Source organism: Triplophysa rosa, linkage group LG4 (genome assembly GCF_024868665.1).
Source record: "Triplophysa rosa linkage group LG4, Trosa_1v2, whole genome shotgun sequence".
In the NCBI taxonomy this organism is placed as follows: Eukaryota; Metazoa; Chordata; class Actinopteri; order Cypriniformes; family Nemacheilidae; genus Triplophysa; species Triplophysa rosa.
Window position 1 is genome coordinate 26,473,724 of NC_079893.1, and position 19,522 is coordinate 26,493,245.

The 19,522-nt window shown below is 44.9% G+C and overlaps 1 protein-coding gene across 5 annotated transcripts in view; it reads right to left on the bottom strand.

Annotated features, from left to right (window-relative positions):
* Positions 1–9,147: 9,147 nt before the first annotated feature.
* The window catches only part of mast1a (microtubule associated serine/threonine kinase 1a), a 44,415-nt gene continuing 34,040 nt past the window's right edge, over positions 9,148–19,522 (bottom strand). For 4 of the 5 annotated variants that reach the window (XM_057330752.1, XM_057330751.1, XM_057330754.1 and 1 more), the window contains 17 exons: positions 19,421–19,488; positions 19,041–19,117; positions 18,616–18,824; positions 18,033–18,171; positions 16,298–16,430; positions 15,339–15,504; positions 14,893–15,000; positions 13,962–14,084; positions 13,775–13,884; positions 13,129–13,289; positions 12,532–12,797; positions 12,191–12,439; positions 11,844–12,076; positions 11,587–11,709; positions 11,237–11,370; positions 10,973–11,160; positions 9,148–10,859 (listed from right to left, as the gene is read on the bottom strand). In XM_057330752.1, coding sequence (XP_057186735.1) covers positions 9,148–10,859; positions 10,973–11,160; positions 11,237–11,370; positions 11,587–11,709; positions 11,844–12,076; positions 12,191–12,439; positions 12,532–12,797; positions 13,129–13,289; positions 13,775–13,884; positions 13,962–14,084; positions 14,893–15,000; positions 15,339–15,504; positions 16,298–16,430; positions 18,033–18,171; positions 18,616–18,824; positions 19,041–19,117; positions 19,421–19,488 — 4,199 coding nt within the window. The remainder of the gene's footprint in view (positions 10,860–10,972; positions 11,161–11,236; positions 11,371–11,586; positions 11,710–11,843; positions 12,077–12,190; positions 12,440–12,531; positions 12,798–13,128; positions 13,290–13,774; positions 13,885–13,961; positions 14,085–14,892; positions 15,001–15,338; positions 15,505–16,297; positions 16,431–18,032; positions 18,172–18,615; positions 18,825–19,040; positions 19,118–19,420; positions 19,489–19,522) is intronic. The other variant, XM_057330753.1, reaches the window with a different exon arrangement.

A 19,522-nucleotide genomic window follows, 5' to 3' on the forward strand; every position in this document is an offset into this window, starting at 1 on the left:
AATAATATCTGCTATGATACAACTGTTGGAAAGAGTGTGCAGTGTGTGAGAATACATTATGCGGAAGGACTAATAGATATCCGTACCTGTCTATCCAAAGGCATTACCATACTACAGTAAATCAATACCTCTGTATGGTATTACGGAATACAAATAAAGCACTCTTGGTCTATTCACCTCCTGCTAATACTACATTAAAACAAGGTGTAGTGAATTCAAATAAAAATAGTGAAGGTGCACATGTTAGCCATTAGATGGCAGTATCCCCCAATCTATTCCTGCCACACCTCAGCTATTAATGTAGGTTTGAGTAATATGTTTTGATTACACACAGCAGTAAAAAAAATAAATCGATAGTCCAATACTAACAACAATAATGTTGTTGTATATGTTCATTAAATATTTTGAATAGAAGTGTTGGAATTTGATTACTGAGAAGACTTTAACTTGAATTTGTCAGCAGCTGATTCTTTATTTGGACAATCTTGTTTATTTTAGATTTTTCGTGTTTTTTTATTTTTAATCAATTAGAAAACTTCATAATACTGAATCTTCACATACAATCATCAACTCATATGGCATTTTCTGAAGACCAAGAACCATAAACGTTTACGGATATTGGAATCAAGAGCAAAAATATCAGTTGGATCCCTTACAAATATGATATTTTGCATAGAGGTTGCATACGCACAAGTGTTATAAAACAGATATTTAGCCAAACGTTTACTCATATTTCTTTGCATGTGTGTGTGTATGAACATACGCCAACAGACCGTAGGTTGTGTTAGCTCCAAGTTGCCATGACAACTGTGACTTCTATAACTATAGAGTATTTATCATACCGACACCTTTCACCCTTTCCGAGTTTGCTAATACATATGTGCTGAATATTCTTCAATCTGGGACACGTACTTAAAACGCAACACCCCTACAGTGAGGGAAATAAGTATTTGATCCCCTGCTGATTTTGTAAGTTTGCCTACTTACAAACAAATGAAGGGTCTATAATTTTTATGGTGGGTTTATTTTAACTGATAGACACAGAATATTAAAAAAAATCAGGGGAAAAAAATGTTATATAAAGGTTATAAATTGATTTGCATTTCAGTCAGTGAAACAAGTATTTGATCCCCTACCAACTAGCAAGAATTCTGGCTCCACAGATTGGTTATGTGCCTATATGGACCACAGATTAGTCCTGTCACTTTAAGAAAGTACTCCTAAATCAGCTTGTTATGTATATAAAAGATGCCTGCCAACAGAATCTGTATCTTCCAGTTCAACCTCTCCAACACCATGGTCCAGACCAAATAGGTTTTAAAGGATGTCAGCGACAAGATTGGAGACCTGCACAAACCTTGAATAGGCTACAGACAGAAGCTTGGTGAGAAGGAGACAACTGTTGGTGTGATTATTTGGAAATAGAAGATATACAAAATAACTATCAAATGCCCTTGTTCTGGAGCTCCCTGCAATATTTCCCCAATGGGGTAAAGATGATCATGAGAAATGTTAAAGATCAGCCCAGAACTACACGGAAGAAGCCTGTTAATGATTTCAAGACAGTTGGGAACACAGTTAGCAAGCAAAACATTGGTAACACATTGGTAACACGCTATGCCACAGTAGACTGAAATCCTGAAGCACCCGCAAGGTCCTCCTGCCCAAGAAGGCCCGCCTGGCTCGTCTTAAGTTTGACAATGAACATAAAAATGATTCAGAAAAGGCTTTGGCGAAAGTGCTGGCACTGCTGTGAGACCAAAATGGACTCCTGTGTTTGGAGGGAGAGAAATGCTGACTATGAGCCCAAGAACATCATGTCTACAGAGAAGCACAGTGTTGGAAACATTCTGCTTTAGGGCTTTTTCTCTGCTACAGGTATACAGGATGACTTCACCGCATTGAGGGGCTGAGGGACGGGCCCATGTACCGTAAAATCTTGGACGAGAACCTCCTCCCCTTAACTAGGTCACTGAAGATGGGTCATGGATGAGCCTTTAACATGACAAAGACGCAAAACATATTGCCAAGACAACCAAATAGTGGCTTAAGGAGAAGCACATTAAATGTCCTAGCCAGTCTCTAGACCCTAGTCCTATAGAACCTCTGTGAAGGAGGCTAAAACTCCAATTTGCTGAGCGACAGCCAAGAAACCTTAAAGATTGACAGAGGAGTGGACTAAATGTATCCGGACACATGTGCAAACCTGGTGACCAACTATCAGAAATGTCTGACCTCTGTGCTTGCCAACAAGGGTTTCTCCACAAAGTACAAAGTTATGTTTTGCTTGGGGATCAAATACTTATTTCACTGACTGAAATGCAAATCAATTTATAACCTTTATATAACATTTTTTTCCCCTGATTTTTTTTAATATTCTGTGTCTATCAGTTAAAATAAACCCACCATAAAAATTATAGACCCTTCATTTGTTTGTAAGTAGGCAAACTTACAAAATCAGTAGGGGATCAAATACTTATTTCCCTCACTGTATATGCCATTTAAAGGTACTATTTTGTTTCTTCCATGAAACACAAAAACGTAGCGAACCATTGGGCGGTGGACGGTAAATATAAAGAGCAACATTTAAACCAGGCAAAGTATAAGAAAGAAGTCAAACGCCAGCTTTGGATGAAAAGTGAAACTGGAGTCGTTATGAATAAATAATTATTCTCTCTGACGCTAATCGGTCGTTTTTAAACAGGAAAACGTCTCTGGTTACTGTCGTAACCTCGGTTCCCTGAGAAGCGGGAACGAGACATTGCGGAAGCTTCCGCATATGGGAACTCCTCCTTTCTCCCCTCTCCTGAAGTCTTATTGGATAACGCCAGTGAAACTGGACAATTGTCGCGCTCGCAACCGAATGTAAATACTGGCGACCCGAGACAGTATAAATACAGTGCACAACGACAATACCTCAGAATCTGCGATAGAACGCCTCCAAGGCTGACACGCGACGAACACGGCGGCTAGCGCAATGTCTCGTTCTCGCTTCTCAGGGAACCGAGGTTACAACAGTAACCGGAGACGTTCCCTATCGAGAGCGGTCTCTCGACATTGCGGAAGCTTCCACATATGGGAACTGTATGCAATCCCGCCGTGAGAGTAGCAAAACAGCCGTACACCGACCACATACATTCACCAGTGTTAAGCACACCGATGAACCAATCGCGAAGTCATCTTGAAGGGCCCGCAGCTGATTGGCTGAGACAGACCAATGAGCTGCAAGAATGGTCTTCTACAAAATTTGCATATCTCAGCCAAAGAAATGAGCGGGCTGCACTGAGACAGGGCAGACACCACAATAGTAAATGTCAGCGCGGAAACCCGGGCAGATATAATATGCAAGTCCAGTTGCACCAAGCACAGAGTTAACAGTAACACGGTAACAACTGCACAATATAGGAGATCAGCAACTAGGTAACATTGAGCTGTCCGTACTCACCGAGAGGACATGCGAGGCTAAGGAGGATACATCCAGCCTGTAGAATCTGGCGAAGGTGTTCTGTGAAGACCAGCCAGCCGCACAATAGATGTCCTTAATAGAAACGCCTCTAGCCCAAGCCCACGAAGAGGCAACAGCCCTAGCTGAGTGAGCCCTGACGCCGAAAGGGCAGGCCTGCCCTCGACTCTCATACGCCAGGTTGATAGCGTCCACCACCCAGTGAGAGAGCCTCTGTTTAGAGACAGCCCGACCTTTAGTCCCCCCGCCATAGCACACGAAGAGCTGATCTGACAGCCGAAACCCGGCCGTACGATCAATGTAAGCCCTCAAAGCCCTAACCGGACACACAGTCCTCTGAGCGTCAGCATCACACGAGGCAGACGACTTGGAAGACAAAGCGGGCAACGAAATAACCTGCTCTCTGAACGGGGTAGACAGGAACTTAGGCACATAACCCGCTTTCGGCCGTAGAGTGACGCTGCAGTCGCCGGCCCCAAAATGAATGAAATCTGCGCCGATAGAAAGTGCACATAAATCCCCTATATGTTTTGCCGAAGCAAGAGCGAGAAGGAGAACGGCTTTAAGAGAGAGCTCCTTTACAGAAACAGCTTCCAACGGCTCGAACAGGGGCAGAGAGAGAGCCCTCAGCACCAGAGACAAATCCCACGGGGGTACTGAAGGAGATCGTGGAAGGCGCCCAAGACTCCGCAATAGTGTCAAGCACTCTCTGAGGGAGGGGTTCTAAGACCCCTGAAGCGGCCAGGCATGGAGGTTCCACAAATCCGGGTTGGGCTGCCAAATCGAGCCGTTCGCCTGAGATAACAGGTCGCCCCTGAGGGGAATCCCCCACGGAGAGGACACCAGTAACTCTCTCAGGTCCGGGAACCACGGCTGATTTGGCCAAAACGGAGCAACGAGGATCACCGACGCTCTCTCCTCTCTGATCTTACACAGCACAAGGGGCAGAATCTTCACCGGAGGAAAAGCGTAAAGCCGGGCGTCCGGCCAGCGCGTCGTCAGAGCATCCGTCTCCCTGGGGGAGTGCGGCAGCGCGGCAGCGAGAAGAACAGCGGACAGTGTGCTTTCTCGCTTGTCGCGAACAGATCCACCTCCGCTTTCCCGAAGCGATCCCAGATCATCCGTACTGAGTCGGGGTGAAGTCTCCATTCCCCTTGGGAAAGACCTCCCCTCGAGAGCATATCCGCTCTGCAGTTCAAATGACCGGGGATATGCTCTGCCCTGATGGAAAGCAGGTGCTGGTCTGCCCACAGCAGCAGCCTCGCAGCCAACTTGAAAAGGGCTCTGGAGTGGACCCCTCCTTGGCGATTGATGTACGAAACCACGGACGTGTTGTCGGTGCGAATCAGTACATGACGCTGCATCAGCTGAGGCCGAAAAGTCTGCAGAGCTAAGAACACCGCCATCAGCTCCAGCCGATTTATGTGCCAACTGCTCAGAGACAGCGACCACAGACCCAACGCCGGCCTGCCTTCGCACACTGCACCCCAGCCCGAGGAAGACGCATCCGTCGTTACCACCGTGCGCATTGTCACAAGCTCCAGGGGAACGCCCTGGCTGAACATGCTCAAGTCGCGCCACAGTTCCAAAGCGCTGAGGCATCTGTGAGTTATCCACACGCGAGCACGACCCAAGGACCATGCTCTCCGCGGAACTTGAGTCTTTAGCCACAGCTGCAGAGGACGCATGTGCAAAAGACCCAGGTGGCAGACTGGTGATGCTGATGCCATCAGTCCCAGAAGTCTCTGAAATACCCTCAGCGGAACGGACCGGTCCAGGCTGAAGGCGCGCAGTGCGGTGGAGATGGACTCCAAGCGCTCCTGAGAGAGGCGGGCGCGCATCTCCACTGAGTCGAAACATACCCCTAGATATGTTATGGACTGACTCGGCAGAAGCTTGCTCTTTTGACGAAGCAGCGTCTGCGTATGACTGACAAGCACATCTCGTAAATGGGATAGAAGCAGCCAGTCGTCCAGATAGTTCAGAATGCACATACCACTCGCTCTGAGAGGGGAAAGCGCTGCGTCCACGCATTTCGAGAATGTGCGTGGAGCCAATGCCAGTCCGAATGGCAGCACAGCAAACTGGTACGCCGCTCCGTCGAACACGAACCACAGGAAGCGCCGGTGGCTTTGGGCTATCTGAACGTGAAAATATGCATCCTTCAGATCCACGGACGCAAACCAGTCCCCGGGACGTACTTGCGTCAGGATCTGTTTTAGCGTAATCATTCTGAACACCCTCTTGTGAAGCGCTCGGTTGATGGGTCTGAAATCCAAAATAGGACGGAGTCCGCCATCTCTCTTGGGCACCACAAAATACCGGCTGTAGAAACCGCACTCTACCTCATTTGGGCGGGCAGAGTGCGCAACGGGAGCTACCGTGGGTGAGGGGATGCCGGTTATAGCGTATTCTAACTGTGGCTTCGCGCTGCACCGTGGCAGGGCAGGGGACACAGTGTGGTGTGAGTGAAGGGGAGAGAGCTCCTTTTGTGAGGAGGTAAGTGCTTTTAATACATTTACACACACAACATTTTGAGCATTGCACCAATCGCCCACAACAGCGGGGGAAACAAGATGCAAACGGCGCCGCTTGAGCACCGGTCCACTCACGAACTCCCCCTTTCTCTCTGCAGACCCGTCAGGAAGGCAGCTTGGCAGCCGAAGACGATCCGCTATCGCCTCAATGACCTCTCTTCTGCCCGTACTTCTTCCTAGCTGGGGCAGACCACTGCTTAGGCCGGACGTCCGGCCCAGGGTCTCGGGGAGCCGAAGCCGCGGCAGCGAGCTGCTTAGCCGGCCTGTGGGAAGAGCGCGAAGCAGACGAGGATCTCGCTCTTGGCGCCGGCTGCAACAAACGGTGAGGAAGCACGTGGCTCATGGTTTTTGTGCGCTTCTGCGCCTCCGTGAAGCGTTCTGACACCGACTCCACGACATCCCCAAAGAGACCAGAGGGAGTAATGGAAGCGTTGAGCAGCGACTTCCGGTCAGCGTCCTTGAGGTCCGCCAGCGTCAGCCACAAATGGCGGTGAAGGACGACCATGAAGCCCATCGACCTGCCGATAGCCTGTGTGGTGCGCTTCGTCGCCATCAGCGCAAAGTCCGTCGCCGCCCTCAGGTCCTTCACAGCGTCCGCATCCAAGGCGCCCCCATCCAGCGCCTGCAGGATCTTCGCCTGAAAGACCTGTAGAACCGCCATCGAGTGCAGCGCGGAGGCTGCTTCCCCGGCGGAGGTGTACGCCTTGTCGGCGAGGTGGGCGGTAAACCTGCACGGCTTCGACGGCAGACCTTGTCCCGCACTCAGCGAAGAGGAGGAGGGGCACAGATGTGCAACGAGGGTCTCCTCCACGGGCGGCATGCGGGTATAACCGTGGGCCTCCATAGCCTGTGTGGCAGCGTGGACGCCGATTGAGGGGCCGTCCACGACTTAACCACGTGCTCGTGCACATCAGGGAAAAAAGGAGTACTCCTCTTCGGTGCAGCCTGGCGGCGGCCCGCTTAAAAGTACCAGGAATCGAGCTTACTTTTAGCTGGCTCCTCCGGGGCACTCCAGCTAAGGTCGAGCTCCTTAACGGCCTTTTCCAGCACCCTCACAAGGAGGTCTGGGGTGCTCTCCGAGTCGGTGTGGTCCCGCTCCGACTCCGCCCAGTCCTTCACCAAGGCCGAGATGGACATAGAGTCGTCGTCTTCCACGTCAAGGCCGAAGGAAATGGCATCCGCAACGGCGGGAGGGGGACAAAGGCTCTCCTCAGTGAAAATGACCGGGGAACGAGGCGACGGCAGAGGACAGCGGCCCTGAGCCGGGTGGTCATCGTCGTCGTCGTCGTCGCCGCCGCCACGTGGCATGGGTGGGCCCACCAGCGATCCTTTGGCGGCAGTGGGCCTCGACCGGAATAATCCTCAAGCAACGTTCCTGCAAGTCCTCAAGACACGCGCCGGCAGGTCAGCACAGTGCGCGCAATCAGACTCTCCGAATGCCGCCTCAGCGTGGGCCAGGCCCAGGCAGACGATGCATTACTCGTGCGTATCCTGCGGGTCAATGAGACCCACGCAAAGGCAACAGAAGGCGGCCATCGGATGAAGAAGCTTCTGACGATATCAATGATGGCAGCGTGAAAGAGAAGATTCTGAGGTATTGTCGCTGTGCACTGTATTTATACTGTCTCGGGTCGCCAGTAATTACATTCGGTTGCGAGCGCGACAATTGGCCAGTTTCACTGGCGTTATCCAATAAGACTTCAGGAGAGGTGAGAAGGGAGGAGTTCCCATATGCGGAAGCTTCCGCAATGTCGAGAGACCGCTCTCGATAGGGAACGAATGGCGTATGACGTCTTATATGACGTTAAATTTATAGCGGCGCGTCCATCGGTGGCATACGTGAACGCGACCTCGTGGTATTTCAGACAAATGTAAGATCATTCTTAACTGTCTGTGCGTTACATAAAGATATCACGAGTCTTATAATTATGGACATTTTGTTAACTCTTTTTTGTGATTCACAAAAAAAAAAAAAAACAATACTGCATTGAAATGAAATGGGCCTACCCATGAACTGTTGTGTCATGTATTTGTCTCTTAGTTCTTTAGTAATAGTATTTATGTTCTGACTAGTCACTGTTCCATAGACATACACAGCGCCTTACAAATGTGTCTGGACCCTTAACCAAATTCCCTCATGTTATTGAATTACAAAGCTCACAGCAGAGGAATCATCATTCAGGTTGTGAATGTGAGACTACAGAGCGAAGTCATGGTGAGGTCAACGATCACTTTCAAAGAGACTGCAGGAGTCCAACGGAATAGAAATGAAAGGTACGCCGGTCAACTATGTCATGTCAAGAAAGCTTCATAACAGTGGCCTATACGAGATTGGATTAAATCTGCACTAAAATGCTTCATTTCACAGAAATCTCAATGCTCAATCAAGGAGGTCTATACCTAGAGAAAAGCTTTTAGCATCCCCCTACTTCTCAATGCTTGAATGTCATCACAGAAAAACAAGGCTCTACAAAATATTACACTGAAAGTGTATGCAAAGAGCGATTTTCGTTTTTCTGAAGATAAAACCAACATCAATAATTTTGAGTGCTCTGATTTTTTATATAGCAAAACAAAACTTCACTATTCAATATTTTTTTATGATGAAAGAATTGTGAGCTGTATGAGAGTGAGTCAGACATCTAGTGTTTAGAAAGCATCCCACACAGTCACTGATAGACCTTATGCTAATCTGGTTTGAAAAACTGAATCAGCCACATACGCTACAGAAACAGCACGTCTTTGATATTGTTCTGTCTTGGCCAAAAAATTGATATGTCTATTTAGTGACCAACCTCTATCATAGTTGGTCACATTAGAAAATGGAGGAATATTGTTTTGTTGTTCACAGTATTCAGCATTGTTTGATCTGTTAAAGCACTTGCCTTGTTTCATCTTCTTGCACAAGCACCACAGAACATGCACCCATTCACTTTCTCAAACACCCAACACACGTTTAATAATACACCTATCAGAAGCTCTGAATGTACAATAAACAACAGATTTTTAAAGACCCTTGCAGGAATTCTTCCCTTGTTCGCAATATGGTTATAGTATTCACTGGTGGCAATGTCCTTGAATGTTTAAGTGCTTTGAAACACTCCTAAACCCTCCATAAAGGCATCTATATCTTCAACTTCTGCAGAATCAAGATCCATTCTTTGTACTACTGGCAGTCTTCAAATGCAGAGGGGTGCTAGAAGAGTTCTGATCACCCCCTTTGGAGCTCTCCCTACTCCCAGAAGCAGCCTCAGTCTTTCCTAGTGAACAAGTCTGGGTCACCTCTAATGGTTTGATGGTGTCTTTTGCCTTGGTCCCCTCATGAGTTTCACATTTGACAGGCCCCATAGATTTCCCTGTGGAGGTCAACGTGATGGCCAAACCAGATTTTCCACCGGGGGACTGAGGTTGAGATTTGGGAAGATCTGGGGTCAGTCCAGTTGGAGAAGGAGTGGGAGATGGTGAGTGTTCCTCAACAACCTCCAAGAGACATTTGTCCTCCCAATCGAACGTTGCGCGGTAGCAGCTGACCGGAGTCAGGCCCTTTTCTTGCCTAAGTTTGCCCAAAGCAGAGCATTGTGCCTGGGGTGGATGGGACGGAATAACCCCTTTAGAAACAGTTCTCAACCTTACATCTGAAGTTCTGGTATGGGGATCTAAAACATCCTTTTTTAGACTCTCAACATCACAAGGTCCCTTACTTGCTTTGGTTGTCTCTGTGCTTGTCGTCTTCCCAGGAGCAGAACATGATGGGCCTTGCTTGATTAAAGTTAAAGGCTTCTCAACGTCCTGCTTCACTTCTCTTCTCCAACATCCATTTTCTCCTTGTATCCCTAAAGAGTCTTTGCGGATTACATCTGATGTGCTTAGGGAGCATAAAGGCTTAGTGGTTTTCACTTGCTGGTTATGCCTAGTTTTACCTGCATCGTTTCCTTCTTCCTTCTTACTTAGACCTGTAATTTTGGCAGACAGGGAAGACACCATAGTCAGGGGTGATGGAATGGATACAACCACACTAGGCTTGGACTCGGATGGAGAAGATTTAGTAAACGGAGGCTGCCCAGTGTGGGGTTTACCTAGGAAACCTTCTTGTGAAGTTAAACTTGCACCAGGTAGAGTAAAGCTACCTGGAAGGAACGTGTCTCTAACCGACCCTGTTCTAGCGTCCCCAATTTGGATCAGTTCGCCAGTCCTCTCCTTGTCTCTTTCTTTTTCTCGCCCAGCAAGCAAAGCATCTCTGCTCAAAGGCGACTCCTGCCTGCCCAGCTTCCTAACCGGCTTAAAAATGCCCGTCTCTGGGGGTGAGGGGGTTTGCTGGGTGGGCGAAGGAGAAGTCGTGGGGGCGGATGCCAGGTTCTCACCCTCAATTTCCATTAGACTCTGCAGTCCCAGCTCACAGTGGAAGCCATCCTTGCGATAATCTGAATGTCCGACATCTAAACTGTGCTTCCTCATCACCCCGAGTCCTCCTTTCTTCTCCGATGAAGAGGATGTAAGAGGAGATCCAAGCTTTTCTGCTGACTGCACCCTTTTGAGAAGCGGGGACCGGGGCGGCTCGGCGCTCTTGGGTCGGGGTCTTATTATAGGCGGGGACGAGTGTAGCTTGGCAGGAAACGTCTGGGTTGTGTTGGAGCTTCCCACCGTGTGCCCAGGTAAAGGAGGGGGTGAGGATTGAGTGGGGGATGGTGTGTGAGCCAACGGAGACAAAGGAATGTTTCCGGCAGACTTGCAACGGGCCGAACGATATTGCCGGTGCAGTTTAGGGGATAGTCCGTGCAGGGAGCTGGGCCGCATGTGCTGGGTTGTCGCAGGGGAATTTGGGGTACTGGAGGCAGGAGAGCTGCTCTGAGAGGAGGCACCTGGGTGAAACGCCAAAAACCAATCATATTAGTTTTCCAATGTCATTTTAAATAAATGTTAATGAAGTTGGGAAATTTGATTCATTTCTACCTTTCCGTTTTAATATACTTACCAAGGTGGGATGAGTCAGAGGTGGAGCGATAACTCTGGGTGGGTGAATGAGTTGACAGGCTGTGTGTAGGAGAGCCAGGAAGACTTTCACTGGATGACAAGGACCTGTTCAACGACGACAGACTATGGCTTGTATGCAGCAGGTTGGACTGCTTAGTTATTTTGCGAAACAAAGATCCACGCCTCTTGCTGTAAATGACAAGGGAAATATAAATGGACAAGACACAATATTTTCTTTAAGTTTAGGACAGCAGACAGATTGTACCTTTCTTGTCCCTCTTTGACTGGCCTCTTACTGCGTCTAGCCATCTTGGACTTGTAGCTGGACTTGCGAGCTGGTCCTACTTTAATGGAGGTGTTTTCAAAGGGTGTGGTGGTCACGGTCACCTTGTTTCCACTCTGAGCAGAGAAAGAGCAAAGGCAATTAGATTTTTTTGACATTGGCATTGCTAAGGATTAGCAGTTTGAACCAAACTCCAAAACCTAACTCATCCCACACTTAACATGTGCTATGAAATTTAAATGTCTTGCTTGAAAAACACTTTTAATCTTCCAATAGTTTCATATTTGAGCAAAAAACGTTTAAGGGGAACCATATCATATTTGATGTCTCACCTTAAGAATTAGCTCTACCACCTCAGTATGGACCAATCCATGCACAGATTCTCCATTGACATGAGTGATAAGGTCACCAGCACATAGCCCCGCCTCCTGGGCAGGGCCTCCATCCTCAACATGCTGTGATTGGATGAGAGGAGTATTAACAATTAACAAGTGCTTCACCAAGCTGCTTTGAACAAAAAATTATTATGCCTTAATAGTAACATTTTCTGTTCATCATGATTCTGTCATGATCTGTTTTTCCATCTCACCCAGACTATGTGGTGCACACTATAGACATCAGAGTCTCCCATGTAGACCCGTATGGCACGGAGGGTGAAGCCGTACTTCTTGCCAGACCGGTGAATGGTGATTGGTGAACGAAGAACCGTGACCGTGGGGCAGTAGTCACGGCTGGGGGAGGAGTCTCGTGAAGAGGGGTTGGAGGAGAGCGAGCGTGGGGACATGGGACTGGCCAGCGGAGAGCTACCCAACTGCTGCTCAACTAGAAATTGGTAAATTAATTAATAATTAGCAAAATCTCACAAAACACGTCCAAGCCACAATACTTAAAATCCTATAACCATGTTCCCTCCAGTGGTGGGAGGCTGAACTGTACCTCCAGGAATCATGACAGACAGTGCTGTAGCGGACGCAGATTTGATGACCTTGTTGCCAGGACGTGAGGGGTGTTTCTCCCCATCACAGGACAGCTGCTGATGACGCGCTCGCCGAAGCACCAGATCCTTGGTCGCTCGCTGACCGATTGGGTCACTCATGGTAATCATATCCCTAGAGAGTAGTGCTGTGGCCCCTGCAGTAGGTATGGCCTGTGGAGCTGATACCTCACCTGGTCTTGATGGCTTCTCTGCAAATGTAAAATCCTGTCTAAATGGGCAGTTCTTAGCTTCAATCATAATAACTTATATTACTTCCATTCAGCTTTCCTTCTTTCCTCACCTGACGCCTTACTGGAAGTTGCTGATAGCACTTCCTTCCCAGCATTCCTCTGTTCATTAGCATTTGGCGATGATGGAGCAGTAACCTCCTCTACTGATGATCCGGGGGTTTTAGTGCCACCCTGTCGTGCTGCGAGCTCTCCGTCAACCTCTTGAGGAGCGGCAAACCGGTGCGTGTCCATCAGGGCTGAAAAACGCCGCCGGGCGCCCATTGGAGGACTAAAGTCTCCCTCCATGTACAGAGACTCAGAGCATGACAGACGTTTCCTACAGAAATAAAATAAAAAGCGAGAGAGAATGTTGGACTTTGACAAATATTATGAAAGAAATTAGGAATTTCAAGGCTGTTTGACTGTATGTATAGTAATTGTGTTTTATTTCTACTTGGCTAAATTTGATTTCATATTACAGTTCTGTGTCCTGAACTGTCATGAAGACCATGTGTCAGTGTCTTTTATCCGGAAGGCAGGACTTTTGATTTCTTTAACTTTTGCCATTTTGTAGCTATATAATGCATTTAATTTTATTTTTAGGCATTCAATTTGAATATAAAACATTCTTATTTTAATTCTGCCTGTCACATACTGTACACACGTACATCTCAGGCGAGCCTGTCCTCCAGCTCTTGTCTCTCATGCTGAAGCTGCCCAGACTCTCTCTCTTGGCCATTTTGTCTTCACGACGACCTTTGTGCTCTCTGCGGGTGACTACAGGGGTCTTCTGCTCCAGCTGGGACAGGTGCTCCATACTACTATACACCTGAAACGGAGACAAGAGGCAAATAATGATGCAGATTTCAACGCATACATTTTCCATATGTGGGCAAAGAGAAATCTGAAAATAAAGTAAAATCGATTGTGTGTGTGTGCGCGCGTGTCAATGACCTGTGTTCAAAGCAAACACACGGAAAACACTGCCACTTAAAAAGAAGTTGAATATATTAAATGTAAGAGGAGATTAGAAAATGCAAAAGAAAAGATGTACGTGTGCTTGTATTAATAGCTAGAATTAATAAATAAATGATTAAGATTTCTGTTTATTTTCTTCCATCTATTTATGTTAAAAGTCTGAAAACTAGCCACTGTCTCTCATATATCAGTGATTGTGGTTCCGACCTTGACAGAAAACCTGTCAAAGGCAGACAGATAGAAGACAGACAGAAAAAGGATAAAAAGATACTACAGTAGTACAGTGAATGCGTGTGTGCGCATGAGTAAGTGCTTTTGAGAACGTGTCAGACTGACCTTGCTGAAGCGCGGCGAGCAAGAGGAGAACTGTCGTATCTCCACTGGCTCATCGTCATTGGTGTCGTCCTCATCGTACGAGCTGATGTGCCGATAACGCTCGGATCGTGCTGTGACAGAGGAAGATGTGAGATATAATGATGCCGATCAAGGGCACAGTTGAAAGAAAATGTGAGCTACTTCTCACTGTCAAAGTAGCTGGTGTCTTCCTCGGACTCCAGGTGAGGGATGAACTCAGCTTTTTGTCTGAGTAACCCGTTCCAATCCAATCCGGAGAAAAACGAGTGCTGCTTTACTTCGAAAGCTCCACCTGTTGCGAGTAAACAAATGTAAACAAACAGACAATGTAAATAAAACAAACAGTCAATCCTTATTGGATACAGGTGCTGTTATCTTTAGTCTATTGAAAACAAGAGGAGAAATATTTGTTTAATATTGTTTGCCGTTTTGTCATTCCAACATACAATGCAAGTAAATGAGGACTAGAGCTCTAAATCTCCAAAAATAAAACACCATAAAATACATAAAAAATACACTTAATATACTGTACATATAGTCCTGTCATGTTAAGAACCGATTCAGGTTTAAAATCAATGTACGAGATCTCAGAAAACCCCAGTCCTTATTCACTTTCATTGTAAGAAAACCAATGACTGCTTGGACATAATGACATTCTTTTACCATATTGATTTCCAAGCAGGAGATGTAAAGTACTTGGATCAACAATCAGATTTTAGGTGTTGGCTAGAAGTAACCTGTGATTGTTAATATAAATTTTAACTTTTAAGAATATTTCCTGCTTGGTTAAATCACATTCTGTGGATACTGGATTTGGAAAAGCCCGTGTTACAAGAATAAAAAAAATCTAAACATAAAAATGATTTATGATATCAGCTAAAAATGATTTCGTTTCAGAGGTGGGGAAAGTTATTATATTTGGATTAAATTACAAAATACAAATGTTTAATTTAGAACAACACTCACGGTTAAATTGTGCATAATAAAACCATTACCATGCCAAAACAGAGTTCATTTCTATTTCATGTTAACAGTGATATTAATTCGAGCATACAGTACTCTAGTATGCCAGTGTGGTAAAAATGAGGTAGGTTTGCTACCTGTACCTGTGCCCAGTCGCACAAGCGGGTTGGTCTGCAGCAGGGCAGAAATCAGGCTCTGAGCATCACCAGGCAACGCCTCATCTCCATCTGGCCATTCAATATCATCTACATACACAAACACAAACACAAACAAAATCACCTAAAGATCTTTAATACATTTCATTTCAAGAAAAAAAACAATCCTCTGGAAGACATTTCTGGAGAAGCAAACTATTAAATCAGTGTTTTTCACACTAATCAACACTGCTGTTACTAAAGTTAGCCCAGGTGATGCTTGGAAGCCCCGAATATTTGTGCAATGCCGAACCATTTTAGAAGCAGATCTCTGCGAGAGAGACTTATCAAGAGTGAGGTGCGATTTAACATCAGGATTCACCTCAATCTGAGACCACCACACGTCAGGATTGCAAGATTCACTGTCATTCACCTGCTCATCTCCTCACCTGTGATCACCTGGCCAAAAAGCTCTTCAGGTGTGTCGCCGAAAAACGGCACACAGCCCACCAGGAATTCGTACAGGATGATTCCCATGGCCCACCAGTCCACTGGTTTCCCATAGCCTTGCCTGAGAATGACCTCAGGGGCGATATACTCAGGTGTACCACACACCTAAAGAGAGAGACTGATGTTACAGGTCACATTAAAGCGGTCTATGAATTACACCAAAGGCAAGCGATTTCACTTCATCACTCATGTCAGGAATTTCCAAGAAAGAGAACCCAATTGCAGGCAGCGTTACAGAATCAACTTAAACTTTATTACAAAAACAAAAGCCCATGATGGGGGTTAAACAAGAATCGCACAAATATAAACTGGAAACAAAAGACTTCCCATGAGGGGGCAAAAACAAGGGAACAGGATAACTATACTTAAACACTCACACGACTTTGACATGACTAGAAAAATATCAAGACAAGGTAAAATCCAACAGGGTAAGGAAGGCAACAAGGCAAACAAAGCACACGCATGGCAACAAGGCAAACAAAGCACACGCATGGCAACAAGGCAAAACGAAACAGCACAGGACAGCAAACACAAGGGCATTAAATAGGGAACCAAATCAAGAGGGGAACAGGTGCAGGGCATGAAATAATTAACAATCAATAATGAGGAAACGAGAGGGCGGGAACAAAGACGAGACCGGAGAGAGCGCATGGCATGCCAAAACAACAATGCCATTTCTCTCTCCACAATAAACACGTGGGGCTGTCATGACCCTGCCAGAAGACTAGAAAAGCATGACCAGGAGAGGCAGGATCATGACAATTCAGTTAGTGTCTATGTAGCTCAAATCACACTGGAACAGCTAATGCACAATCCTGTTCTAGAAAATAAGAACAAAAACAGAAAATGCCTCCTCAAAAAAAGATGAATGTTGGTTGTGTCACATTGTGTCGTTTACCTGTTTGTCCAAGAACTCTCTGGCATCCTTCTCAATGTGTCCCTCATACAGGTTAGTGGTCAGACTCATAAGCCCCATCTTTGACAGTCCAAAATCTGTCAGCTTAATGTGACCCATCGACGTGATCAACAAACTGTGGGGAAGGATCGTAAATTGAGTGGAGCACAGAAGTAGACGAATTTCTCCACAAGCTTTACACAATGGGATGTCTCTTTGGTGATATCGAAAACAATTGGCTTGATTCATCTGTAGACCTTCATAATAACCTTTTTAGGGCTGAAACGATTCCTCGAGTAACTCGAGTAATTCGAATACAAAAAATCATCGAGGCAATTTTTGTTGCCTCGAAGCCTCGTTTAATCCATTTAACTACAGTACACACGGAGCACTGCGTTTCCCCACGGACCGTTATTACTGACGCACAGCCCGCTAAACTCTATTCATGTTACAGGGCTCTCGCATTCGCCGTGAGACACACGCATTTTAGTCTGTTCACGCGCTCACACGTATTTCTCATGCTGATAAATAAGTGATAACTTATTGAAATGGTGAACTGCTATTTTACTTAGTTTTAGTCTATTTTGCGAGTGAAACTTGCTCAGAGTTGCTCTGAGAGTTTATTTCAGAACATTTTACTGAGTGAAGCTAACACACTAAAAAATAAGCGTCTTCCGACGACCTGCCAAAATAAAAGTCAGGTTAACTCCGTATTTTTATGTGGACAAATATATTACTATTTAATAGTAAAAAATAAACTAAAACTAATTTAGATAAACTAAATGCATCATGCATAAGCTGAAGTTAGTTGTTTACCTTTGAAATTATTCTTTCTATGTTTATTAATGTTTCTTATTTTATACATTTGTATTAGGCCTATATTGCATTTTGGATTTAATACGGCAATGGAATGTACTAAATGGGTTTAGTTTTCACAGATATGAATGTATGCAATTTCAGCAATAAATATATTATTTTTTCTAAAAAGGAAACAAATTAGTTGTTCATTTTAAGAGACCTGTCTTATTTTCTCTTGGATATTTAGTATTGCTCTTTAATAAAGAAAAAGTACTTATTATCCGAATACCCGATTAATTGATGGAAAATCAGTAGAATACTCGATTACTAAAATAATCGATAGTTGCAGCCCTAAACCTTTTTATAGTTTTTACCACATTATGCAATGCTTAACAGATCAGTGGTTCATGTACTTCATATTCAGAGTTCCCAACCATTGATGAACAAATTTCCATTTGTTAATCAATGGTTGGCTCCAGTAATTTGTGATTACTGGAGATGATTACCTTAGAGATTACCTTCACAGATTTAGACATGATTTATACATGACAGAGGAGCATAATTGATTTTTTCGAATGACTCATCCAGACCTACAAATCATTCAATTAAAATAACTTTTAAACACTTTTAAGACTCGTTTGCAAAAAGGACGATAACAATAAAGAAAACTACAAATTTGAATCCAAACCAACGTTATGTTTACATTTTAAATGCATGAGCACCTTCAATTTTAATCAATTTTGATTGGCTGTCATTGTGTCATCAACCCCTTGTTCCTATGCTATTTTCTTAAATTTAGAATAATTATTACAACTTTATAGTTATAGTTATATTTCGGATTTATTCACTGTGAGAACCTAAAAAATAATTGTGGTGAATTTAAAGCCGGTTAAAACAACCGGTAGGTAAATTGTAGTTAAGGCCTTTATCTCTTACTCACTTGTCTGGTTTGAGATCCCGATGTACGATGCCATAATTATGAATGTATTCAAGCGCCAACACTGTCTCGGCAAAATACATCCGGGCCATCTCCACAGGCAGAGCTCCAATGTTCTTCAGAAGGGTCGCACAGTCGCCTCCTAAAAGAGAGAAATGAAAGTTTTGGCTCAATGCATTCATCATCAAAATCTGAAGCATCATCTTCTTTTACGTTTTGTGAAGCTCTAGTTCCCTGTACATTATTCTCTTTACATAAGTGTAGCTTATTCTAACCAAGAACTGAACAGGAAAATTTGTGAACAAGCCTATTCGCACCAGGCGAGATTTGTCCAAAGACAGAAGTTATTCATGTTGGCCAATTTTATTTTCAATACTTAGTTTCAATAAATGGACTTTCAGGACTGGGGAGGTGCTGTGAAGTACATCATGAATTTAATCTCTGAAGACCAAGGTAAATGTGATTCATTATAATATGAAATAATTTACAGCGGTGTATATTCTGTTTATATTGACACATTCCTAAATCACAAACATACTGTACAACGGCTGATGACTGCAGAGAAAGTGTGCAAACGACATCTTACCCTCCACGTACTCCATAACCATGCACAGGTGCCGGCGCGTCTCGAATGAGCAGAACATGCTGACCACGAAGGGATTCTCTGCGAAGGTCAGGATGTCCCGCTCCACAAACGCCTGCTGGATCTGGTTCCGCAGGATCAGGTTCTGCTTGTTGATCTTTTTCATGGCGAAGCGCTGCCGTGTCTCTCTGTGTCTGACCAGATATACCGCTCTGCAATGAGAAAGTAGAATTATAATGGAATTAAACTGTTTCTGATAATGCATGTCATTACCTAATATGTTTCCATGCATACAACATCCTGCACAAAACAAATAACATGGGCTATTTCCAGAAATATTACATATTATTAATCCAAAACTCGTAGAATACGTAAATATGGGTAAATTTTGGATAGAATAATGTTTTACTATAAGCGTGTGTTCTCACCCATACGCTCCATTGCTGATGAGTTTGATAGTTTGGAAGTCTGATTCACATGGAGGTTTCATGGCTTTGAGCTTCCCCTGAGATGAAACCAGAGAAAAGTGGGATTTAATACACAGGAGAAGTTGACCGAAGCATAATTTCACTTGGTTACGTCAAACATCCTGAATCGCTGCTGCTGGAATAATTACTCCAGCTGAGATGTGAGTCCTTAATTAAGACTATGCTTCTGTGTTAAAGGGTTTAGAAAATCACACGCTTACATAACATCTAAAATATTAATTTGTTTGTTATAATCACATGATTTCCTTGTGATGTTTAATTCAGTCTTTTAAGTTTCGGCAAAACAACAGCATTCACATCACTATTCCACACACACTCACTTCTGCGGAGTCATCGGTTTCAGGAGTGTGCGGTCCCTCGCTGTCATAACTCTCCAAATTCACCATATCTACATGAAAAGATTATATTTGGTATAAAAATGA